The sequence below is a fragment of the Hippopotamus amphibius genome, chromosome 5, assembly GCF_030028045.1.
Source record: "Hippopotamus amphibius kiboko isolate mHipAmp2 chromosome 5, mHipAmp2.hap2, whole genome shotgun sequence".
Classification (NCBI taxonomy): domain Eukaryota; kingdom Metazoa; phylum Chordata; class Mammalia; order Artiodactyla; family Hippopotamidae; genus Hippopotamus; species Hippopotamus amphibius.
This window is the reverse complement of record NC_080190.1, coordinates 55,119,345-55,146,152: the sequence shown is the minus strand read 5'-3', so window position 1 is coordinate 55,146,152 and position 26,808 is coordinate 55,119,345. Positions and strand designations below refer to the sequence as shown.

General features: G+C 43.7%; 1 protein-coding gene across 3 annotated transcripts in view; it reads left to right on the top strand.

The window, feature by feature from the left end:
• NRG3 (neuregulin 3) overlaps positions 1 to 26,808 on the top strand; it is a 1,075,402-nt gene that overhangs the window by 1,035,167 nt on the left and 13,427 nt on the right. For all 3 annotated transcript variants that reach the window (XM_057735391.1, XM_057735392.1, XM_057735388.1), the window contains exon 6: positions 352 to 478. In XM_057735391.1, the coding sequence (XP_057591374.1) occupies positions 352 to 478 (127 nt within the window). The remainder of the gene's footprint in view (positions 1 to 351; positions 479 to 26,808) is intronic.

Sequence of the window (26,808 nt, the reverse complement as noted above, 5' to 3'; positions counted from 1 at the left end):
TGTGGTTGCTAGGTCCAAGTTTCAAAGTTTTCTACTTGTCACTTCAGAGCGTTCCTAATTCTTTTCAGTTGAGCACTCAGGGTTAGGGACCTCTTGCATCTAATAGGGCCAGGACAATGCATTACATTTCTGTCTGTCTTTGGAGTGCCAGTGGGTGTGAATTTCAGATGATAATGGATGATGCCAGTATTTCTTGTGGGATTGAAAATGAAGGGAGGATTCTTTTTGTTAACTGAGTTTATCTAGCTTTAGCAAATGACAAATATTGATGTTGGTAATGAATGGACCTCAAAAATTTGAATAGAATAAATTTTTGTACCTATTTATGCATGGATGTATTTAAACCTACAGGAAACAAGCTAAACAAATTCAAGAACAGCTGAAAGAGCCACATAATGGTAAAAACTACAGTCTCAAAGCATCTAGCACAATGGCAAAGTCAGAGAACTTGGTGAAGAATCATGTCCAGATGCAAAATGTAAGTTACATGTCTATACATCTCTTCCCACAACCCATCTCAGTGCTCCCAATCCAGAGGGGATGGGGCGCCTGTGATCAGACCTGCATATTTTTTTCAGTACTCTGCAAATTTTTCCCACAACCATGCTGCATTTTTTGTGTGCACACAAGTACTGGATAAAAGCAAGAAAAATTAAATCTCAGCTCTTGATTACAATCTGTAATATAATTAATCTCTGGGAGCAAAAAGAGCTTCAGTTGTTTGTTCCATAATCTCTTACTGAATCCTTACTTGTGTCAGAAATTGTGCGGGGCACCAGGGATACAATGTTCCTTACTGTATGGAAACTGATATAGTAAAAATACAGAACCTAGAGGAGGCTTGAGGGATGAGATGGCTGATATTGCAACAGAGGTTGGAGAAGAGACCAAAGGCAGGTGGTGGGGGCGGAAGTGGAGGCAGCAAAAAATCCAGGCTTGAATTGGATTTTGAAGAGTATGAAAGGTTCATCAGATAGTCAGAGCACAAAGGACAAGAGAGTAGAACAAACAGAAAGAATAAACCCATGCAAGCCTAAGAATACATGCTATGTTCAAGCAACTCTGAGTTAAGGGGTATGACAGAAATCAAAGGTCAGAAACATAGGAGGGGAGAGTTGTGGTCCCAGAGTTGGTACTTCCTAACACCAGGCCTTAAACAGATACCAGAACTTGAAGTTATATGCAAACTCTTTGAATCCTATATTCTTCCTAAAGTAGTTTTAATAAATTTTGAGATATATTGCAAAACACTAAATTAAAGACAAGCAAATGTTACCAAATTCAGGTTCTGCTGCTTGCAACTTGAAAGCCAATACTCCGGGGACAAGCCAATACTCCAAAGATTCTTCTCCGTTGAAGTTTCAAAGGGAGAATCGAATCCTTTGGGGGTGGTGGGTGGGGGAGGGATCAGTGTCTTTGTAATCGTCCACTGTGTGCAGACTTTCTCCTGATTGGTTGGTGGTGAGGTAACAGGGTGGTGCTTCAAGAATCTGGTGTTCAGCCTGAAGTTGCCATCCTCTACCTGAGTGGGGGCCTTAGTTCCTGCAGAAGAACTCAAAGATATTGTTATGTATATTCCATGAGAAGGAACCAGGACCCTGCCCCGTGCAGCACTATTGTTTCTTGACTGCTCCTCTTCTTTCTGCATCCCTTCTCTTCTCTCATTAGTAACTCTGTGAATTCGGTTTTTGGAACTAGGGGAAGGTCAAGGAAGCTGAATGAAGCCTACTTCCTACATGCAAGAAATGAGGACACAGGAAGGATTTGTAGCTGGTAGGGCCCCACAGTGTCCTGCTCTATTTCACGAGTGCCATCTAAGACATACTGGAAGATTCCTATCAGTGTAGCAGTTCTTTGTCCCACACAAGACTGCACTTCCAGATTCTGAGACACAAAACAAAAACACAAAGGCTATGGCATAAACCTAGTATTTGAGTATAATATGTAATCACGCAGGACACACTCACACCCCTTCAAATGCTTAAATCACTGGAAATTTAAACATCATTTGTGATTTTAGGAAATCATTATCCAAAAAGTCGCCATTATGCTGTGTGTGACAGATGTACTTAGATGTTTAATGCGAAATTCATAAATTAGAATTGCTTCCCAGCAAAGTTTTGTTAAACTTGTAATCATGGCTGTGTGTAGGGATTGTTCTTTTCTGAAACAGAGAGAATGTTTTTGCTAATGATTTCTAATGAGTATTATCCCATCACTGTAAAACAAATGCAGTGATGGAGGGCTTCTTAGCAACTGAACCTTTCAAAGATAAAGCCAGAGTCTAGTTAAAGTAATAAGGACAGAATTTTTTTTTTTTTTTTTTTTTGGTTGTGTTGGGTCTTCATCGCTATGTGCAGGCTTTCTCTAGTTGTGGTGAGCAAGGGCTACTCTTTGTTGTGATGCATGGGCTTTTTGGTGAGGTGGCTTCTCTTGTTGTGGAGCATGGGCTTTAGATGTGTGGGCTTCAGTAGTTGTGGCAATGTGGGCTCAGTAGTTATGGCAAGTGATCTCTAGGTCCCATGGGCTCAGTAGTTGTGGCTGGTGGGCTCTAGAACACAGGTTTAGTAGTTGTGGCACACAGGCTTAGTTACTCCATAGCATGCAGGATCTTCCTGGACCAGGGATCAAACTTGTGTCCTCTGCATTGGCAGGCACCACCAGGGAAGTCCCATAAGGACAGATTTTTGATGAGTTGCGTTATGGAAGAGAATGTAGTTTGAACTGAACATAACTTCTGTTCTTACTCAGGTGACTGGATGCTTTAAAAGGAGAATGAGGGAGTAGGGAGGGGAAACAGTGAGGGCTTGACAGGGTCAGGGAAGTGAAAAATTGCAAAGAATTGGTCTTAGAAATGCAGTTAGGCCAGCTGTGTCTGTTAGCTGGCCATTATTAAACTTAGGATCCTGTTGCAGCAAAACTAGGGCACAAAAGGATGCTTATGCCCCAGGTCTTGGGTGAGCCCCTGGGACTGGCCACTAATTGAGGGTCCTTGGCTTTGCACAGGAAAGAATTCAGGAGCTAGCCACAGTAAAGTGAAAGCAGGTTCATTTAGAGAGATACACGTTCCATAGACAGAGTGTGGGCCATCTCAGAAAATAAAAGCTGGCCCCAAAATATGGGGTGGTTAGTTTATATGGGCTTGGTAATGTCATAGGCTAACAAGTGGGAGGATTATTTCAACTATTTTGGGAAGGGGCGGATAGCTCCAGGAACTGAGCCACTGCCCACTTTTTGGCCTTTTATGGTTGGCCTCAGAAGTGTCATGGCACCTGTGTGTGATGTGTGTGTGACACAGCTTGGGTGTGTTGTTTAGATGCTAATGCATTATATTGAGCGTATAATGAGGCTCAAGGTCTAGTGGAAGTCGAATCTTCCACTGTCTTGAGCCTAGTTGGTTCTCACTAGTTTCTGTCATATCCTGTTCTTAATAGTTGTGTCATTCCGTTAATGGCCATGCCCTGCTCCCTTCCTTCCTGTCTCACTGTCCTCCAGAGACTGGGAGACAGAGGCTCTCTCCTTCCTAATGATTACATTTCAAATAAATGTCTTTCAGGTCCATGAAAAAATTCTCCCTGGTTGTAGGAGATACATATACATCTCAAAGGGACAAAGGAAGGTTTACAGTCCTAAACCCTTGTTAGTAAAAGCTCTGAGAGAGAATGGTCTGGGGCCTAACCTCAGGCATTGGCTAAAACAAACAGCAAATTCTTTTGGAGGCCTTGAGGTTTTTTGTTTGTTTGTCTGTTTGTTTTTGGTGGGTTTTGGCAAGCATTTTAAGGGGGGGATAGGGATACAGCATTGTGAGCTGTTAGAACTATGATAGAGTTTACTCAAGTCTTTTATGTGGGGGTGACTGGATGAGATCAGTTGGGCAGAGAATCTGCAGGGGTTTTTTGTTGTTGTTTTGTTTTTGAGGAAAGGAACACGACTTTATTTGGAAAGCCAGCAGATGGAGAAGATGGCAGACTAGTGTCTCCAAAAAACCATCTGATCGGGGTCTGGATGCCAATTTTTTTTTATAGAATCAGAGAGGGAGAGGCTGTGAGGAAGTAAAGTGAAAGGGCCATCAGTCTTGCAAAACATCTCCAGGAATGGCCAGCCTAGGTGAGGGGATATGTTAATTTCTTCTTTCCTGCAGCCATTCACACAGGTGGGCAGGGCAGATTGTCTGCCTGTGAGCTGAGCGGAGGCTCTTTAGTTTAATATTCAGGCAGAGGGGCAGTGTTCCCTGAGGCAGGCCATCATGTAAGATTATAATAAAAGCAGCAAAAAGCAAAGGTTAAAGTCCAAGAAACAAATCTAACGTGGAGTGGAGTCTGATTTTTCTTTCTTGTTACAGTTCCCCCCTGTCAATGTCCGTTCCACAATTTTGTGGAAAAAAAGGGTGACAACGTCCTAACTGTCCCTGCAGATAGATCTTTTAGGGAGTGTCCGCCAGCGGTGTCAGTGTTCCACTTTGGAAGTGTCTACTTTCCACCCGTAGCTTTAAAAAAGATTCACAACCTAAAACCTGAGAGTTAGCAGGAATTTTGAGGGCTTCAAACCCAAAAGACCACATCTCAAGTTAAGGAATTTAGCATTTTTCCATGAGTGGGAAGATGCAAGAGTCTGGGCTCACTGAAATCATTTTTTTTATATGTATATTTATATGTACCACAGCTGTCTGGGGCCTGTATCCTATATTTTCACATCCTGAGTTTCCTCAGGGCTCACCATAGAAAGTGGCTGCAGTCTGATGGCTGCTAGATGGCAGGTATTCTTCTCCTTCCTGAATCTGCAGTTTTTAAAGGCCAAAGTTGAGGCCTAATGAAAAAACAGGCCTCAGAGGAGTCTGTCAAAAGTTTGCTCAAGAAGACTGTCTGTTGGTCCCTATGCATTTTATAGGGTTGCAGCCAGAACACACACACAGTTTTGTATTCTTTCTCTCTGAACGTATGATCAATAGCATTTTCTCTATGCCTGATGCTGTCCACACACTCATGTGGAAGAGAGCGTAATGGCCCACAAAGTGCTCACCTCACAGTTTACTCCTCCTTCCTCTCCTACTAGACACTCGTGTTCTTTTCTGTTGTTTAATTATTAAAATTAAACTCTTCACTCATGTGTTTTCCCAACCCCTCATGCAATTGGAATTATTAGGATTAGGACAACAAGAAAGAAATTATTAACTGTAGGCTTGCAACACCTGAAAGACCTTTGGGTCCTATAATTTTCTTTTTCTCTCCCTCTTCCCTCCTCTTCAGCCGACCCCTCCCCAAAATTTTGTATGTTGGCTGAGGGCAGCAGAGGTTCAACTGGACCATTCGCTAGAGCCCAAGATAGGAAAGTGTCTTTTTACATTCATCCCATTTTTGGATAAAGAGAGTATATGTAGGACATTTTGTCTCCAAGTTGTGATGTGGTCAACTAGTAAAACTGTACAACTCAGACTGAGAATTGAACCCCTGTGCTGGGACTTGAACCCAGCCTAAACCCAGACTGGGACTTAAACCCAAGGTCTTTTAACTGAGATCACACACACACCTGGTCTCAGAACTTAATGAAGCTCAGGTTCTTGATGTCTCATAGTGGAAAGAATTCGGTGAGAGAAAAAGTGATAGGTAAGAAGTGGATTTATTTAGAGATGCACATTGCATAGACAGAATGCAGTCATCTCAAAAGGTGAGAATAGCCTTGGGAGAAACACACTCCACAGACAGAGTGTGGGCAATCCCAGAAAGTGAGAGGCCCAAGAATAGAGTGTGGTTAGGTTTTATGGACTGGGTAATTTCATAGGCTAATAAATGGGAGAATTATTCCAACAATTTAGGGGAAGGGGCAGGGATTTCCAGGAATCAGGCCACTGCCCACTTTGGGGCCTTTTATGGTTAGCCTCTGAACTGTCATGGCACCTGGGGGTGTGTCATTTGGCATGCTGTTATATTACAATGAGCATATAATGGTCTACTGGAAGTCGAATCTTCCACCATCTTGGACCTAGTTGGTTCTAATCAGTTTTTGTCATGTCCTATGGCTGTGTCATTCTTTTAAAGGTTGTGCCCTGCCCCCTTCCCTCCTGTTTCATTAGGATAGCACATTTCAAGGGATCAACAGCCTGAAGGGCTACACAAAAAATGGGAGATCAGGCAGAGAATAGATATGAGAGGAAGGCATTTAAGGACCCTGCAGAAAGAGCACAAGGTGCACTGAGGAGACCTATGCATGCCAGCCATAGCATTCTACACATTACCCGCTGGGCTCAAGAGGCTTCTGAGCAGATCGCTGTAACAAAACTAGACTAAAATGAACAAGTTGCTTTCCCAAAGGCACATATCAATTTCAGTGCAAGAAAGCAATATGGGTCACTACTAGATTTGTTATACCTTTGTCAACATTTCTTTGCTAATTTAATAGGAGAAAATTGTATTCTTTAATTAAATTTCACTGTTTGAGAGGACAGTATAATCTCTGTTCATATATTTCTTGTCAGATTTCCACTTTGGTGAATTATATGCCGATACCCTCGCTCATAATTTTATTATAAGAATGAAATAACAATTTGACAGCAATTTTTCATGCCATGTGTTATGGGAGAAAATAGTAATAGAGAATACATATTAATAATCCCTTAAAAAGAAACTGAAATTTTTAAGAACATTTGCTTTGTTCCAACGCTATGCTTAATATATATAAGCAGTATATAGGACATCTGAGCAGTTGGTCAAGTAGCAAGTAGTCTTAGGGAAGGCAGTAATTCGTCATGTGGCTAAGAAATGTCTGCATGCATATTCAAATGCAAATGTATTAAAGAAAATTTGGAAAAGCATTTTTCTTTTGTAGGTCTCTATTTTTTTCTTCAGACAAGAGCTACGCAGAAATACTAATGTTAATGATAATAGCTAAAAAATGATAAATAAAATAATAATAATAGCAAAAAACATGTACTGGGTACAGACATAGAATCATGATTAAGTAATATATATACATAGCCTTATTTAGTCCTAAGAACAACCACTTACTTTACACCCACGATGTGCAGAAGAGGAATCTAGGACTCAAAGCTTGAGAAAGATAACTTCTGTCAGGCAGCTAGCTAGTGAACAGCTGAGAACTAAACCCACAGCTCTGTCACTCAGTGGTTCTCAACAGGGGGCAGTGTTGCCCCACAGAACAAAGTCTTTTGGCAAAGTCTAGAAAGACTGGGTGTGACAACTTGGGAGGGAAGTGCGCAGGTGTCTATGAGTAGAGGGTGCTGACAAGTACCCTGTAGTGCCTGGGGGGGTCCCCCACAACAGAAAGTGATCTTTGCCAAATGTCAAGAGTAGTGAGGAAGTCTAGGATCCAAGGTCAAGATGCAAGATGTGTCTGCTAGGAAATTCTGAAGGCCTAGCGTAGGCGTTCTATCATCAGTGCCCACTTCAGGCATTTATTTCTACTGCATGGAAGGAGACAGGTAACCCAGGTACACTGTAATCCTTAGGAGGGAAAATTTCCTACTTTGCTTACCATGTCAGGCGAAGTTGTCTTTATTTTAATCTTGGAGTCCAGGTTAACTACTAGAAATTCTTTGCAAATTGTAATGTTTAACAAATGAATTGGCTGTGTCTGGCATTCCCTTAAGTTCATTAAACATTCACGGGGAAGGGTTTCACTTTACAGTCATTTAACAAGATGTGAAACACCCAGTCCAGTGAAGCAACACGATACTCTGGAAACACTTGACTCAGAAGCTGAAGAATTAGACCTGGCAATGCCTTAGAAGCACCTAGCCCCATACCATCACTTATAAATGAAGCATTTGTGACTCAAAGAGATGAACCAATCTCATTTCCTGTGTCCCCAGTTAGAGAGAGAGCTGGGGCTAGAGTTATAACCTTCAGACCAGTCAAGGGAGTAGAACTTCTCAGCACCTAGTTCAGGGATCAGAACAGAAGTCAATCAGAATGGCCATCATCACAAAGTCTGGAAACAACAAATGTTGGAGAGGGTGTGGAGAAAAGGGAACTCTTCTGCACTGTTGGTGGGACTGTAAGTTGGTACAGCCACTATGGAAAACAATTTGGAGGTTCCTTAAAAAACTACAAATAGAACTACCATATGATCCAGTAATCCCACTCCTGGGCATATACCCAAAGAAAACCATAATCCCAAAAGAAACTTGTACCATAATGTTTATTGCAGCACTCTTTACAATAGCCAGGACATGGAAGCAACCTAAATGCCCATCAACAAATGAATGGATACAGAAGATGTGGCATATATATACAATGCAATATTACTCAGCTATAAAAAGGGATGAGATGGAGCTATATGTAATGAGGTGGATAGAACTACAATCTGTCATACAGAGTGAAGTAAGTCAGAAAGAGAAAGACAAATATTGTATGCTAACTCACATATACGGAATCTAAAAATGGTACTGATGAACTCAGTGACAAGAACAGGGAAGCAGATACAGAGAATGGACTGGAGAACTCGAGGTATGGGAGGGGGTGGGGGGTGAAGGGGAAACTGAGAAGAAGCGGGAGAGTAGTACAGACATATATATACTACCAACTGTAAAATAGTCAGTGGGAAGTTGTTGTATAACAAAGGGAGTCCAACTCGAGGATGGAAGATGCCTTAGAGGACTGGGGCAGGGAGGGTGGGGGGGAATCGAGGGGGGGGCGTCAAGGAAGGGAGGGAATATGGGGATATGTGTATAAAAACAGTTGATTGAACCTGGTGTACCCCCAAAAAAATAAAATAAAATAATAATAATAAAAAAAAAAAATTAAAAAAAAAAAAAAAAGAGATGATCTATTCTTTCTTAAAATCAAAAGAAAATATACACTAGTGAAAAGTAAAGGAACAAAATTATGTACCCCTTCCCACAGTGTTTTTCAATAACCATCTTAGGAAAGATGGGTATGTGGGAGCAACATTCAATGAGAAAGAATTGGAAGATAACATTTGCATGCTAAAGAAGAAGAAGAATTTAATGCTTAGCGCAGCCTTAATAATCGGTAGAGAGAGGCATTTATTCTGTAATGTCTTTTGAACACTTTTCTGTGTTGGACACTGCATGAAGAGCTTAAAAAGTACTAACAGGAGATGGATCCTGACTTCAGGGACCTCATGGGCTTGTGATAGAAACAAACACATAAGCATATGCTATTTTTATCATGTGGATACATTAAGTCAAGTTGCTATCAGATAGAGGAAAAGGACATCTAAAATCGGCTGTGGGAATCTGCGAAGCCTGCCCCAAAGTAGGTGACATTTACACTGAGTCTTGAGCCTGAGTTGAAGTTCGTCAGATAGTTTGATAGGGGTTGGTCAGAAGAAGTAATTTCTTTGATGCGTGAATCAAAGTTAATTTTGAATTGTTCTAGTCTAAAACCTGATCTCTTTATTTTTTTATAAATTTATTTATTTATGTATTTATTGGCTGTGTTGGGTCTTTGTTGCTGCACGTGGGCTTTCTCTGGTTGTGGAGAGCAGGGGCTACTGTTTGTTGTGGTGCGTGGGCTTCTCATGGCAGTGGCTTCTCTTGTTGCGGAGCATGGGTTCTAGGCACGTGGGCTTCAGCAGTTGTGGCACATTGGCTCAGTAGTTTCGGCGCACAGCCTTAGTAGCTCCGCATCATGTGGGATCTTCCCGGAACAGGGCTCGAACCCGTGTCCCCTGCATTGGCAGGTAGATTCTTAACCACTGCACCACCAGGGAAGCCCTCTTATTTTAAATATCAAATTCTAACTGATGGATTTGCTGTAGATTCATACATGCATCTGTTGATTCAAATATGTATTAAGTGTCTAGTAAGGTCCAGGGATATAATGATGACCAAAAATGACAGTGTTCCTACTTTCAAGGAGCTTACTGATTGCTGTAGGTGATAGATATTAATCAAAGAATCACACAAACCAACAGTGCTGAGGCCTGCAGCCAATAGTGAACAGTGCTGTAGAGCTTATAGAAGGCAGGTCTGGGAGATAACCTGACAATAGGAACAGCTAAGAGCTCTCTGAGAAGAGGGAATAACATGTACTCAGTTCCCCAGGCTGAAGCGGGCTCCTGGTTGAGGGGAGGTGGTAGAGGGTGGGGGATGGGAGTGGGGAGGAGTGCTTGCTTTGCTGGGTGTCTGGAAAGGGTGTCTAGCTCTATTATCCCTCTTCAGTGGAATGTGTTAAAGTTTGACAGCAGTTGTTATAGTTCTTCCAGCTCTGATACATGGTGCAAACATTCTTAAAATAGCCCCAACTGTCGAGTTCTTTTTAATTACTCGTATTAGAGATCCGGATGAAACCATGCTCTAAAACATGTCATAACCATTCAGTCTCACCATCTTCTGGGCTCACAAATTAGACTTGTGAGTGCAATAAAGAACTTTTTGACACAGACACAGGTGAGCTGAGAGCAACCTTAAGACTGTTTTAAAATGACCTCCCTCCTGGCTTCATTGCCTGGGGTTCCAGACCAGGTGATTATCAACTCTGTCAACATTGCTTTCCAACACATATGTGGCTTTCATTTAACTTCCTGACTCCGGCTGCTTGCAGGAGGCAGACCTGGAAACAGCATACCTTGTTGTACTTCTAGCATGCTCCTGCTTCATCGGACAGGTCTGTTGATTTTAGGGCACCACTAAGTATGCTAGGAGCAAGGCAGGTGATGGTGCAAACAACTCAGCACCCGAGAACATCTCCACAAGGAGGGCTTTCAGGGAAGCCAATCAGGATGAATGCTTCCCCATGAAATAACAGTATTGACCAGGGTCTATGTGGGTGTTTGAAAGGAAATTGGTTGAACTCATGCTGAAAGGACCAGTGAATGGTCTGTGCCAAATTCTTATTCATGATTAAAGTGATATTTTGTACATCACATCAAATGGGGTTTTAACAAAACATGTACAAACACAAAAAGTCAAGATCTGTGTGAGTACAGAGAAAGAACATGGAATCAACCACCATACCTTGTAACACTGTACAGAAATGTTAAGGGGGAGGGCCAGAGATGCAGCTGGCCTGAGCACTTGAACTTCACTGGAGATACTATCAGATTGATGAGATAAAATTGTGCCGACCTTAACTCCTCCCAGGGAGGAACTGCATAAATTTGGGGATGAACTATATATAATAAATGCTTTTAGCACAGATTATAAAATGTTCAAAGGCTATAATCCTGGTCAGTTAAGCTGCCTTTAAGGAGAGTCTGTACAGACCATTTTGCTAAGTGGGTTTTGCACCTTGAAGGCCTACAGCTGAGTTACTCAGGAAAATAAAAGAAAGCTAAATACTACCTTTAATCTCTAAATTATTATTATTTTTGGTGTGTATCTTTTGCATAATTTTTTTTAAGTGGACTTTATTTTGTAGGACAGTTTTAGATGTACAGAAAAGTTGCAAAGTTAGTACAGAGAGTTCCCATATACCAGCAGTCCCCAATCTTTTGGCACCAGGGACCAGTTTCATGGAAGACAACTTTTATACGGGGACAGGGGATGGTTCAGGTGGTAATGCCAGTGATGGGGAGCCATGGGGAGCAGCAGATGAATCTTTGCCCGCTCGCCCACCACTCACCTTCTGCTGTGCGGTACCGGTCCTTGGCCTGGGGGTTGGGGACCACTGCCATACATGCTGTACCCAGGTTCCCCTATTATTAATATTGTGCATTGATATGGGACATTTGTTCAATTAATGAACTCATACTGATGCACTGCTGTTAACTCAAATCCATGGTTTATTCAGAGTTTGTTAGTTTTTACCTAATTACTTCTTTTCCAAGATCCCATGCAGGATACCACATCACATTTACTTGTCATCTCCTTTGGTTCCTCCTGGCTGTGTCAGTTTGTTAGATTTCCCTTATTTTAATGACCTTGATAGCTTTTAGGAGTAGTAGTCAAGTATTTTATAGGATGCTCCTCTATTGGAATTTGTTTGATGTCTTTCTCATGATTAGGTTGGTATTATGGGGTTTTGTGAGAAAGACAGTACAGGGAAAGTGCCATTTTCATCCCCTCCTATCAAAAGTGTGTACTATCAGTGTGATTTATCACTGTTGATGATTCGTTTTGTCATCAGTCTGAGGTAGTAATGTCAGGCATCTCCACTGTGGTGGTACTCTTTCTTCCCACTCCCTTTCTACAAAGTTCTTTTTAGAAGGAAGCAACCATGTGTAGTCCATACTTAAAGGGTGGGAAGTTATGCTCACCTTTGTGAAGGGAGAGTATCCACATGAGTTATTTGGAGTTCTACTGCAAAGAGTTTCTCTCCTCTTCAATTACTGAGTGAAATGCTCTTCCCTTAGGTGAGATCAGGCTCTGGTAAAGTCTCTTTTCACTGAAAAGTACACAGTTATAATGCAGAAAATGTACATACATTTCAAAATGGTTATTTTCTCATCAGAGACATAAGACAATTTTGTTGTTGTTGTTGTTCTTTGTTGTGAGAATATGGTGTGGCTTGGAAGTTAAACTCATGAAAGTGTGAGAACACTCCCTAATTCTGCAGCCCTTAGATAACTTTTGCTTTCCCTCTAGTCCACAGGCAGGTTCCAAAAACTTATTAAAATTACCCCTTAAGTATTCCTACCAGTTTGTATTTCTGGCAGATTCTTCTGTAGGTAAGCTTGTCACCAGCCAGGGTTCTTGGCCTCCCTTGCTGACTCCCTGCGGGGTGAGGGGGGCGCGAGCTGGTTCCTTAAGTGGGGTGAGCGTAGGGGTGGGTCCGGGGGTCAGGCCAGAGGGCTGGCTTAGGGAGTCTACCCACCCCCTTGGTGGTGCTGTGTGCAGGGGTCATGTGCCATACCCTGCCTTTGCTCTGGGCATCTCAGAAGTGGCAGTTGGGTTTTTGCTTTTGTATGTTATTGTTCATAATTTGCCCCAACTGCACATGTATGTAGTTATTTTTAGTCTCTTATAGTTTCTTTGTATTCTGTTGCTCGAGGAGACATTTGTCCAGGTTCAGGCACTGCAGCGAAGGGTCTCAGGTCCCAGCCTGTCTCATTCCCCTGTGAGGGATTCTACACCTCTCATTCTTAAGGGTAAGGAGCCGAAGTTCTCTCCTTCTGAAACTTCTTCCTGCTGGACAGGGGCCACAGACCCCAGAGGCATGGAAGTCCCTTGCTGACTGTTCCAAGGACCGGTAGGGACCTGGGCCACCCTCTGCTGGCATGGGCTGAATTCCTTGAGCCATCATGAGCCTTACCCAAAACTGTTGAAGCCTAGAAGACACACACTTAACCAAAAGATTAAACAAACGACAGCCCAAGAGGAGAAGAACAGCAATAGCCACTAGAGGGCCTAGAAAGGGAAGGAACCAGGTTACCTTTGGGAGGGCTTCCTTAACTGTTGACCAGGCTGAGGAGGCAGTATCACACTTGCCAAAATTGTGAAGCCATCCTGCTTGGGTGTATATTTACTTTTTTTTTTTTTGTCTGCACCACACAGTGTGCAGGATCTTAATTTTCCAACCAGGGATTGGACCCAGGCTCAAGGCAGTGGAGAGCAAAGTCCTAACCACTGGACAACCAGGGAATTCCCTTTATTTCCTTAATATCAACTTCTACCTGTCCTGTCACAGCAGGAAATATTAGTTATTGCACAAAATCCACCTAGTTCTGCCAAAAAGTAATCAAGAGCTAGACAATTGTCAAGAACTACATTAGCCAAAGAAACAAGAGAGATTTTAAGTCCCATTAAGGCCTGCTCTGTCTGTTGCATCATAAAACCAAGCTGTCTGGTGAGATTTCTCAGTGTTACTTCATGATAGGTAAAGCCTCCCCATGGACCTGCCGGTTCTATGGCCAGCCCTGCCCCTGCTAAGATCATTCCTAGTGCTCTCTGGCTTTGATGGTGAGCCAGAGTGGCCCTGTTATAGATAAAAACCCCTCTCCTCCTTGTAGTTCCTAAAGTGCACTCTCCTATGAAGTGGACCTTATCAATGCATTTATAGGCCACAGCTTGGTTGGAAAAGGACAGGGCCTGGCCATAATTCTACAACATATGATGGTTTGGGTGTCTGCAGAGGAAAACAGACCCTTCTGGAGTGCAGACTTGGATGTCTTGTCTGATGGTTGTTAAGAACAGACAGTCCCTGAAGGACCTAACTGTGGCTAGTACTTGAACTAATTAAGAGACAGCAGACCATTTCATTAATAAGTATATTAAAGCTCTACAACATTTTTAACAAGATGCTCATGTGTGATCCTGCTGACATCATCAGAGGGTCACATCTGATAGGCCAGATCACTGTTTGCCCAGGATCCCACAGGTGGGTGGAAATTGATTGACCAGGTGGATGGGACGTTTCCTTCCCACCATTTACATTCCACTTCTGCATTGTTTGGGGGTACAAGGCCATAGTATGAAACAGGGCACCAGTGAGCAAGGTTGTGAGTGCAGTTTATCCCTATATAAGAGGGAGGATATCTGGTGTAATAATACCTCGGGGGGTTCTGGGGGCATGTGAAACAAATGCAGTTTGTGTAGTTTATCATAGCGTGCCCCATGCCTCGGATCCAGTTGTACGGGGGAGTAAGCTTAAAGCATTGGAATAGACCACTGGAAGGGGCAAGTGTGACTAGCAGAGGTCAAGGGGGTAGCAGTTGTGCCTGATTTAGATCATCAATTAACATTGGAACTGGCAGGTTCAGGGGGAATGCAAGAGGAGGGCCAGTAGCCAGCTGGAAGGTGTTGAAGGCATCCAGAATTCTTTTATTTTTTTAATGAATTTATTTTTTATTTGCTGCATTGGTTATACATTGCTGTGCGTGGGCTTTCTCTAGTTGAGGTGAGCAGGGGCTGCTCTTTCTTCATTCCTTCTCATTGCGGTGGCTTCTCTTGTTGAGGAGCACAGGCTCTAGGCACGTGGGCTTCAGTAGTTGTGGCACTCAGGCTCTGTAGTTGTGGCTCACGGGCTCTAGAGCACAGGGTCAGTGGTTGTGGTACACGGGCTTAGTTGCTTCCGTGGTATGTGGGATCTTCCTGGACCAGGGATTGAACCCATGTCCCCTGCGTTGGCAGGCGGATTTTTAACTGCTGCGCCACCCGAGAAGTCCCTCCAGCATTCTTTTAAATGTTCCCCTTTGGATGTGATTCTGGAAATGTTGATAAGTGAGTTTTCTCACCATTATCCCCTAGTTACCAGGACTAGTAAGGCAGACAGAGACAATAGAAGGAGCTTTTCTGTGGTGCAGTGTTTCCCTTAAACCCAGCATGGCCAAAGGAGCTGCTTCCCTGGTGGGCTTGGCTGAGCAAACCAGCAGAATGCAAGCAAGAGGACAACAGCAAGCATGGCACATAGGAGTCCAACCTGCTCCATCATTGTACTTATCTGTTGATGCTGCCTGTCTTCTGAATAGGTATCTCAGATCTTCCATTGGCTCACAGGTGTACTGTTCTTCTGTTGTGACCTGCAGGGTTTTTGGAGGTAAAAGCTTTAGTGTGGACAAATGTACCCAACTAGATACCCCTTGCGGTTTGACAGCAGCAGGGGTTACTAAAATTACTTTATAGGGGCCCTTCTATTTTGGCAATAGTTGATCATTCGGGGGACCCCTCTTTCCAGGTTTTAAGAACTTGGTCCCTGGGGTTTATTCGTTAGGGACTGCTCCTTCCTCTGTAGTTTTAGTGGGAGCTGGCTGTGCCTTGTAGGCCTAGTCCTGGATTGCCTTCTGAACTTGTCCTAGATTAATAATATATCTCAGGGCCTGGTTCACTTCTTCATCCAGTAGAATGTCAGTAATAAGAAAAGGCCCCCCATAGGTCATTTCAAGTTGGCTAAGCCTCAGATTATTCCTGGGGGCTACACAGACCCTGAGGAGGGCAATAGGAAGCAGTTGGTGCATGAGCCAGGGTGCATGAGTCTCTTGGCAGAGCATTGCTAAGGTTTTCTTTAAAGGCTGGTTCATTTTCTCTACCTTCCCTGAAGACTGGGGGTGCCAGGAAGTATGTAGCTTGTAGGCTATCCCTAGGGCCATAGTAAGCCGCTGTGTGATTCTGTCCATAAAAAAGGGCCCATTATCCCTCTGGAGGGACATTGGGAATTCCAAACTGAGGAATTATTTCTTTTAAAAGAGACTTACAGACTTCGATAGCCTTTTCAGATAGGGTGGGGAAGGCTTCATCCCATCCTGTGAAAGTATCAATGAACACAAGAAGATATTTATATCCTGACAACAGGGGCATTTGGGCGAAATCTAACTGCCAGTTTTCATCTGGGTACGTCCCTCGATGTAGAATTGGCCTAAGTAACAAAGTGGGGGCTGGATGGGCCTGTTGGTTATTATGGACACAGAAGTCACAGGCAAGCATTATTTGTTTTACTGTTCTTTTTCTTTTTTTTTTTAAGAACTTTTATTAAGATACAGTTAACAGACAATAAACAGCATATATTTATTATTTTTTTACAAACTTTTTCATTTATTTCTCTATTTCATATTTATTCCTGGCTTAATGATTTTTCTACTGGATTAAATCCCCTAATCTTACAATCTTGATTTGTGTTACTTTAAAAATTGTGGTAAAATATACGTAACATAAAGTCTACCATTTTAAAGGTACAGTTCATGGCATTAAGTACGTTAATATTGCTCTGCAACCATCACCACCATCCATCTCCAGAACTTTTTCATCTTTCCAAACTGAAACGGTACTCATTAAATGGTGACTCCCCATTTTCCCTTCCTACGCACCCCTGGTAAATACTATCATACTTTCTGTTGCTATGAATGTGATTACTTTAGATACCTCATATAAGTGGAATCATATAATTGTTCTTTTGCGACTGGCTTATATAACTTAACATTATGTTGTCAAGGTTCCTCCATATTGTAGCATGTATCAGAATTTCCTTCCTTTTTGAGGCTGGATAATATTCCATTGTATGTGTATACTGCTTTTTTGTTTTCCATTATTTGTTGATGGACACTCAGATTGCTTCCATCTTTTGGCTGTTGTGAATGCTGCTGTAAACGTTATGTACAAATATGTGTTTGAGTGCAGTGTTAGTTCCTCAGGCCAATCTCTGAGGTTTGTTCTGATCATAGGAGGGCTCTTCACATTTTCTTTCTCTGGTTCTTCTTGGTAAATTAACTTGTAGATTGCATGGAGCTACTAGCCTCTTCTCAGTTGCTTACTACCAAAATCTCCATTGGTTTTCGAGAGTACTGGTATGTTTGGACTTCCTTACATTCTGTTCTAAATAAAGTCAGTTTCCCTGGGGAGAACTTTGCAATTTTCTCCTGCCTCTTCTGGTGGGTACACTCTCTGAGCCACTGCAGCAGAGCCTGAGGCAGGAACAGTGGCCTGTTTCAAGTGAGATTATTCTTTGAGAGCAGCACTCTGGGTCGGGCAGAGCAGTAGGACTCTAGGTGGGGCAGTAATCTCTGTTCTTCTTGGCTTGCCCCTTAAAGTGTACATCCTCTGTCCTATGAGCTTGATACAAACCAGGGTTTTTGTCCTTCCTTAATGAACAGAAATTGATAAGATGCCAGACAAGAAATTCAGGCAAGGCTTTATTGGGGCCCCTGCTGCAGCACGGGGGAAGCGAAAACAAGTAACAGTTTCCTTTTCTCACTCCCCAAGGCAGGGGTGAGCTGCTTCCTTATATGGGATATGGGTAGGGGTATGTCCAGGGTTGGGCTGGAGGGGTGGCTTAGCTGGTTTGCCCATCCCTTTGGTGGTACTGAGTGCAGGGGCATGTGCAGTACCCTGGTTTTGCTCTTGACACCCATACAATAAACAGCATATATTTAGAGTGTGCAATTTGGTATCCCGATCTCCCAATTCATTCCCCCCAACCCTCCCCGCTTTCCCCACTTGGTGTCCATATGTTTGTTCTCTACATCTGTGTCTCTATTTCTGCCTTGCATTTCCTCTTTCATAGTTGTTAGCATTTGCCTTATGTATTGAGGTGCTCCTATATTGGGTGCATATTTATTTATAATTGTTATCTCTTCTTGGATTGAAGCCTTGATCTTTATGTAATGTCCTTTCTTGTCTCTTATAACACTGTTTATTTTAAAGTCTATTTTATCTACAAGTATTGCTACTCCAGCTTTCTTTTGATTTCCATTTGCATGGAATATCTTTTTCCATCCCCTCACTTTCCATCTGTATGTGTGCCTAGGTCTGAAGTGGGTCTCTTGTAGACAGCATATATATGGGTCTTGTTTTTATATCCATTCAGCCAGTCTGTGTCTTTTGGTTGATGCATTTAGTCCATTTACATTCAAGGTAATTATCGATATGTATGTTCCTATTACCATTTTCTTAATTGTTTTGCTTTTGTAGGTCCTTTTCTTATGTTTCCCACTTAGAGAAGTTCCTTTAGCATTTGTTGTAGGGCTGGTTTGGTGGTGCCGAATTCTCTTAGCTGTTGTTTGTCTGTAAACCTTGGATTTCTCTGTCGAATCTGAATGAGATCCTTGCTGGGTAGAGTATTTTTGGTTGTAGGTTCTTCCCTTTCATCACTTGAAATATATCATGCCACTCCCTTCTGGCTTACAGAGTTTCTGCTGAGAAATCAGCTGTTAACCTGATGGGAGTTCCCTTGTATGTTATTTGTCATTTTTCCCTTGTTGCTTTTAATAACTTTTCTCTGTCTTTAATTTTTGTCAGTTTGACTACTATATGTCTTGGCATGTTTCTCCTTGGGTTTATCCTGCCTGGGACTCTCTGTGCTTCTTGGACTTGGGTAGCTATTTCCTTTCCCATGTTAGTGAAGTTTTTGACTGTAATCTCTTCCAATATTTTCTCGGGTCCTTTCTCTGTCGCTTGTCCTTCTGCAACCCCTATAATGCAAATGCTGGTGCCTTTAACGTTGTCCCAGGGGTCTCTTAGGCTGTCTTCAGTTCTTTTCATTCTTTATTCTTTTCCACATCAGTGATTTTCAACATTCTGTCTTCCAGGTCACTTAGTCGCCCTTCTGCCTCAGTTAATCTGCTATTGGTTCCTTCTAGTGTATTGTTCATTTCAGTTATTGTGTTACATATCTCCATTTGTTTGCTCTTTAATTCTTCTAGGTCTTTGGTAAACTTTTCGATCTTTGCATCCAATCTTTTTTCAAAGTCCTGGATCATCTTCACCATCATTATTCTGAATTCTTTTTCTGTAAGGGTGCCTATCTCCTCTTCATTTAGTTGTTTTTCTGGGTTTTTATCCTGTCCCTTCACCTGGTACAAAGTCTCTATCTTTCTGTGGCTGTGGTTTTCAGTTCCACAAGACAAAATACTGCTGATACTGCTTGATACTGCTGTCTGCCCTCTTGTGGAGGAAGCTATCTAGGAGGCTGGTGCATGCTTCCTGATGGGAGGGACTGATGGTGGGTAGGGCTAGGTGGGTGGAGCTCAGTAAAACTTTAATCCAATTTGGTGGGTGGAGCTCAGTAAAACTTTAATCTGCTTGTCTGCTAATGGGTGGGGCTGTGTTCCCACCTTGTTGGTTGTGTGGCCTGAGGCTACCTAGCACTGGAGCTTACAGGCTCTTTGGTGGGGCTGATGGTGGACCCTTGGAGGGCTCACACCAATGAGCACTTCCCAGAACCCCTGCCACCAGTGCCCCTCTCTCCTCAGTGAGCCACAGCTCACCCCACATCTGCAGGCAACCCTCCAGCAGCAGCAGGTAGGTCTGGTTCAGTCTCCTATGGGGTCACTGCTCCTTTCCCCAGGTCCTGGTGAGCACACATTTTTGTGTGCCCTCCAAGAGTGGAGTCTCTGTTTCCCCCAGTCCTGTGGAGGTCCTGCAATCAAATCCCACTGGCTTTCAAAGTCTGATTCTCTGGTGATTCCTTCTCCCGTTGCTGGACTCCCAGGTTGGAAAGCCTGACGTGGGGCTTAGAACCCTCACTTTAGTGGGTGGACTTCTGCGGTATAACTGTTCTCCAGTTTGTGAGTCACCTACCTAGCATTTATGAGATTTGATTTTAATGCGATTGCGCCCCTCCTACCATCTCATTGCAGCTTCTCCTTTGTCTCTGGATATGGGGTGTCTTTTTTGGTGAGTTCCAGTGTCTTTCTGTTGATGATTATTCAGCAGTTAGTTGTAATTCCGGTGCTCTTGCAAGAGGTAGTGAGTGCATATCCTTCTACTCCACCTTCTTGATCCTATCTCCCCTGTTTTACTGTTCTTTTAAGCCCCTTCTCTGAAAAAGTCTTTTGCATCAAGTCCCATAGTGCCTCCCTTCCATAGTGGTGGCATCCTGTAAGCTCTTAGGCTCTTGCAGTCGAGCTGCCTGTTTTACAATTCAGTCAGCTTTGCTGTTCCCTTGACTCATGAAAGATCCATCCCTCTGATGGCCCCTACCGTGGATTACTGCTACCTGAGTTGGGAGCTGCACTGCTTCTAAAAGAGCCAGAATTAAATCTTTATGCGAGAATTTCTAGTGGTTAACATTCCTCTTTCTTTGCAAATGGAAGCATGAGCATGTAGTACATGGAACCTGTATGTAGAATCAGTAAAAATATTTAATCTCTTATCCTTCCCTAATTGCAAAGCTCTCATTAATGCAATTAGCTTGGCCTTCTGGGCTGATGTCTGGGGTGGCAGGGTCTTGGCTTCTCTGACTTCATCTGGACTAACTATGGTATACCCCACCATTCAGGTTCCCATTTCTATAAGACAGCTCCCATCAGTAAACCATCAGACCTCAGGGCTGTCAAGAGGTTCATCTAGAAGGTCAGACCTGCTGGAGTAAGTTGGTCTGTGGTCTCTATACATGGATGCAATAAATCTCCACTGTCAACCACTGAACATAGAGTTGCCAGGTTCAGGGTTTGGCACACCTTTAAGGTAATGTCGGGGGTGTCCATTAGGAGGGCCTGATACCTTGTTAACCTTCCTCTGGTCAACCAGTGGTGTCCTTTGACTTCCAGTATAGATTGTACCGAATGAAGGGTTAATACATGTAGGTGTTGTCCCAGGGGGAGCTTGGCAGCCTCGTTAACCAACAGGGCTGTGGCTGCTACTGCCTGCAGGCAGCTTGGCCATCCCAGGGCCACTGAATCCAGTTGTTTTGAAAAGTAAGCCATTGGTCTCTGATCTGGTCCCAGCTCTAGGGTCAGTACTCCTAGACCTATCCTGACCTCTTGTGAATGTGTAGGGCAAAGGGCTTGTCCAAATTTGGAAGCCCCAGTGCTGGTACTCTACTCAACTCAGTCTTTAGGATCTCAAAGCCCCACTGGTGGTCCCTATTCCATTGAAGGTATTCCCTTTTTTCTCCCTTTAGAACTCCTTATAGAGGTTTTGCTATAAGCCCATAATTTGGAATTCAGATACTACAGAACCCTGCCTTCCTGAGAAAGCCTCCCAGTTGCCTTTTTGTGGTTGGAGTTAGTAATGCACTAATCGCTGTTTTTTAACCTATGGCCAGGGTTCATTCCCCTGGGGTCAAAACAAATCCTAAATACTAAACCTGTTGCTGTGAGATCTGAGCCTTGTTTGGGGAGACTTTGTATCTCCTTTTTTGCCAGAAAATTTAGGATCCTGTCAGTATTATGATCTGAATCTTATTTGATCTCACTACTTATCAACAAATCATCAACATATTGTAGCAGAGTTCCCTTTTCAAGGCTCAGTTCCCTCAGTTCCCTTGCTAACATGTTTCCAAAAAGATGGGGACTGTCCTGAAAACCCTGCAGAAGCACTGTCCAGGTGTATTGGGTAGCCTCCAGGGTATCAGTGTCCCTCCGTTCAAAGGCAAAAAGCTATTGAGAGTCTAGATGTAGGGGAATACAGGAAAATGCATCTTTGAGGTCCAAAATAGAGAAGTACTGAGCACTTCCTGATACTTGGGCGAGGGGTGTATGGGTTTAGCACTATGGGGTGAAAAGGGATGAATGCCTCATTTACTGCACACACCAATCCTCCCTGTTAGGCTTCTGAACAGGGAGGATAGGGGTGTTGCAAGGGGACTGGCAGGCCTCATGAGTCTATGTTCCAGGAATTTGGTGAGTAGTAGTTGGATCCCTGTCAGGGCTTCAGGCTTTAAAAGATTATTGTCTCTTTCAGGGGTCTTTTCCTAGGCCTTAATCTTATTCCATCAGGAAAACATATTTTGTCCTTCCTGGCACCAAGGTATCCCAAAGTGCAGGATCTACTTGTTTTCTAATTTCTTGGGGGAGGTCTTGGGGGAATATTTTGATGACCAGCAGGTGGGTCATCCGGGGCTACTAATAGATGCATTCTCTGTTTGAATTTTCTCAGTGGACTTAGAATATACTAGCTCCTAATTTATTTAGCAAATCTCTTCAAGGAAGGGGATAGGGAATTTTGGCATATCCAGAAAGGAGTGAGTAGTAATAAGTGACCCAACTCTGTAGGCACGGGGAGACGTAAATTGCCCTTTGTACGGTACATTACAGTACAGTCATGGTTGGAGAGGGGGCCAGCCAGCTGGCCAAGTCACAACAGAGCAGGTGGTTCCACTGTCTACAAGAAATTCATTTCTCCTACCTGCTATGTCGAGAGTGACCTGAGGCTCTGCTGGAGTGATGAGGATGGAACAGATAGGATCTGGAGCCGAGCAGGGGCTTGCCTCATCAGTCAGTGTGCAGGAATCTCTCCTCCGAGAGATTTGCAAGGAGCTCGGTGGGGCCAGTTGGGATTGCCCCTCAGGGGTCCCACAGAGGGGTGCTCAGGACATTTCCCCTTCCAGTGCCCCTCCTTCCAACAAAAGGCACACTGGTTCAGGCGCAGGCAGCTTCTTGGCTGTCTGTCCAGCCTTCACAGCCCTCCAGGTCCCCTCAGAGTGGTGGGTAGATCAGAGCAGCCAAAAGCTGCGTTTTCTTTATTAGCTTCCTATCCTCTTCCCTAAAGTCTCAGTTATTATAGACCTTGAAGGCTTCCTCTACCATGGATGACAGCGGGGTTTTGGGGGCCAGCCTCAAGCTTTTGTAATTTTCTCCTGATATCAGGAGTGGCCTGAGTGATAAAACGCATGGTCGACAGTGACCTCCCTCCTGCGGACTCAAGGTGTGTATTGCTGCCCTTCCTGAATGCCTTTGTCACCCGGCTCAGGAAGACTGCTGGGTTTTCACCTTTTTCCTGTGTAACCTCTCAGATCTTATTGTAATTTTCAGGCTTCACCATATACCTTTTCATTCCTTCTGACAGACAAGTAATATAATGTCTCATCCTAGCCTGGCCCACAAGATCTTCCCAGTGTGGGTCATGTTCTGGGACTGCGTCCCCATCTGTGTGGTAAATGTAGTGGTGTGCATCGGTGGCCAGGAGGCCACCTGCGTGTTCCCTGGCCTTTGTCAGTATACGCTCCTTTTCATCTGGGGTGCAGTGGTGGCCCAGAATAACCGTGATGTCCTGCCAGGTGAGAGAATGTTAACCCCAGCCTGATAAATCCGGCCCTATGTTGTCAGGGTTCTCTGAGAACTTACCAAACCTCTCCTTACAGATTCCTGAGTCCCCCATCGAGAAGGGGACATGCTCTCTAGGGATCCCTCCATTCCCATTAGCTACTTCCCAGAGGAGGTAAAGGCCTCATGGGGAAGAAGTAGGGTCTAACTTTGAGTCTGATCAAAACCCTACTGGGGAAAACACTGGGGGCTCCGATTTTTGAGTTTCTGACGTGACAGGGAAAGGTGGGTGTCCAGGAGCTGAAGACCATGAAGGGGAAGAAGAAAGCAGGGGCCTGAGAAGGAGACTTCGTATGCCGATGGCTAGTCGGTGGTTGAAAGAGGGGGTCCATGAGGTCTGGCTCTGAATCTTTAGGGGTCAACACAGGAATAGAGGCTACATACAAACAACAGGAATCCCTCAGACCAGAGTCTTGATGGTTTCCTAAAAGCCTACACGTGTGGGACCTCTCCCCATTTGGGGGACTGCTTACAAAATAGGTCCAGCTGTAAAATGCTGTTAAAGTTAAGGGATCCATTTGGTGGCCACTTCTGGTCACCCGAGGCACACTGGGGCAAGGCTGTGTTGTAAAAGAAAAGCAACTTATTTCTTTACTGTCTCCAGTTGTTAAGAATGCAACAAGAGGCGAATCTTTGGGGATTCCCTGGGCACTTCTCATGTTTACATATAAATCTGGAGACTAACAACTAGAGATCCTGGGGGCTGGATGGAGTTGAGGTCTAGTGTAGTGACAAAGGGGATCACAGAATTCCCTCCCCAAAGTTAGTGACACAGTCATGGAGCCTCCAGGATGAAGGGGACAGGAGTGTAGGTACAAGGACCAAGGGAGAGGAAAGGAGAGGAGGGACAGAAAAGACTGAAAAAAGGAGACAGAAAGAGATTGCCTGTTCAACCCACCCCCTGCGGGTGTCTATTCAGGCACCAGCCTGTGCGCTTCCAGGAAGGGCCAGTGAAGAAGGGAGCACCCTGTCCACTGCCCACCAGGGTGAACAAGCCCAGAAACCAGCCAGTTGTATGTCATCTGTGGGTCCCCAACCCACAGGTGGGACTCTCACCCACATGTACACCAGTATACAGAAACCTGCCGCTTCAGCCAGTTCCAAAAGAGACTTGTCTTGGCTGCAGGGAAACAAAGGTGAGAATATTGGGACGATTAGACGTCCAGCCACTACATGATATGAAGTTTGAATCTCTGTCACTTTCATAAATCTCCCACCAGGGAAAGCCCACTGGACCAAGGTCTGCACCGTGTGAGGTGAGCCTCTCCCACTTCTGCTTGTCACCCATCAAGGTGAGCCACTGCCGGTCAGTGGGAGCAGGTCTCACAAGCTGAGAAGAGTGATGCTTTAGCTGCCCGAAGTCCACTCTCTTAGACGGATAAGATGGAGATAGGAGAGGACAGAGAGAAGTAGAGAGATTTCAAGAGAGGGAAAGGGAAAGTGGTGAGGGGAAAAGGACACAGGGGAGGGGGAAAGCGTTGCCTGAATGAGGGTACCGAGACCTCAGGGGCCAGGGAGGCAGCTTACCAAATGTGGTGATGCTGAAACAAGAGGTTCATGTGGCCACCTGTCACCCACGGGGAAGCTGTGTTCAGTGGTCCTGGAAGGTTCTTTCCCTGGAACAGAAGAAAGTCCCAGTGGAGTTACAACAAAGCAAGGTACCAGCCAGGGTTCCTGGCCTCGTTAATCAAGAGGCCAGACAAGAAATTCAGGCAAGGTAACAGATTGCCCTTCTCACTCCCTGAGGGGCGGGGGGGGGGGGGGGGCATGCAAGCTGGTTCCTTATATCGGGAGAGGGTAGGGGTGGGTCCAGGGGTCAGCTTAGGTGGCATGCCCACCCCCTTGGTGGTGCTATGTGCAGGGACCATGCACAGTACCCTGCTTTTGCTCTAGGCATCTCAGAAGTGGCAGTTGGGTTTTCGGTGTTTTTGTATCTTGTTGTTCATAATTTGCCCCAACTGCCCATGCATGCAGTTATTTGTAGTCTCTTATAGATTCTTTGTGTTGTGTTGCTTGAGGTGATGTTTGTCCAGGTGCAAGCACTGCAGTAGAGTCCCAGGTTCTGGGCTGTCTCAAGCTGATCTTGACTGATTCTCTGTATTCATTTATCTCTCCAGATCTTAGAGCGGTGGTTTGCCCTGCAACCTCAATTATCCGATGGATATAAGAAGTGTCATTGATTTTGTTTGTTCAGCTTTATTCTTATTTTAATGACAGGAATGACGATTTCTAAGCTCTTGTCAGAACTAAAAACTGTCATCTATCTCTGTATTCACTTGAACCAATATATATGGAATGTTAGTTTGAAGGATTGCCACATTATTAGGTGTTTTCGTGTTCCCACTTGTCTCAATCAACCTTGGATAGGGATACCAGCAATTTAAACTTGCATCTCAGATTAAATGCAGCCACTGAAATGAAAACAGTGCTCAAAAAGGCTATGAGAGAAAGAGCCAAAATAATAAATTTTGGAGACAAATTTGTGTTACTGGACCAAAACAGCACCACTGAAAGCCACTGTATAGTATGACAATACTCTCAGCATTTGAAAGAAAAGGTTTAGAACATAATATCTATTATGGACACTATGAATAAGCAGAACAAGTAAGAGGTTGATTCTATTCAAGACTTTTATCCCGGATTTTGAACAAGGCCCTCTAGCCCTCATGATCAAAAGTCTCATTCAAAGCAGAGGCTCTGAACTAACGGCCCCAAAGCTGAATTAGACTTTTGGACAGATATTGTTTTTAAAAAAGGAATGAGCTGCTGACTTTTAATGATTTGGCAATTTCTCTAGAAAATCTGGGTGTGCTAGAAACACTGGCCGATGTCACCCACTGATAGCCCTCTGCAGAAGCAGCACAGATGTTACCCCCTCCAGTTAATCTCACCTGTATCTATAGCTGAGCCTTCCAGGCATCTGAGTTTGCCTTCTAAAGCAATTTATTAAAAGTTAGGAGAAAAAAAAATAATCCTAGTAGATCTTTTATAGAACCTGGAAGTCAGATAGAAATTCAGGATGTTGTTTACATTTCAATAACATGTTGACTCAATTAACTTTTTCCATGGATGGTTTATGATAAGCAACTTAGTCAACAAAGAAGTACATGTGAAGGTATTTCCATCATTTCTCGGATCTTTGTAATTTGCGGCTGTTGAAAACAATCACCTTTTCTAAATTGTCTCCGTATCTTCTTTTTGCTCCATGTCAATTCACCCCATTTTGCAAGAAGTCTAAATAGCTTCTGTTAAGTTCATTGTGTAGAATTCATATTCTGATTCAAGATGTGGTCATTAGTAACACTATGTGGTTTGTTTTGGAAGTCCTTAAAAAAATATTTAGAGATTTTGAACTTAAAGTTACATAACCTTGACAATTTTCCTAGTCTCCATAGCTCATACCCACCAAGATACTGTTTTCCCCAAGGATAACACCTAGTTAATAGTTTACTTTTGTTTCCCACCTGAAACCTA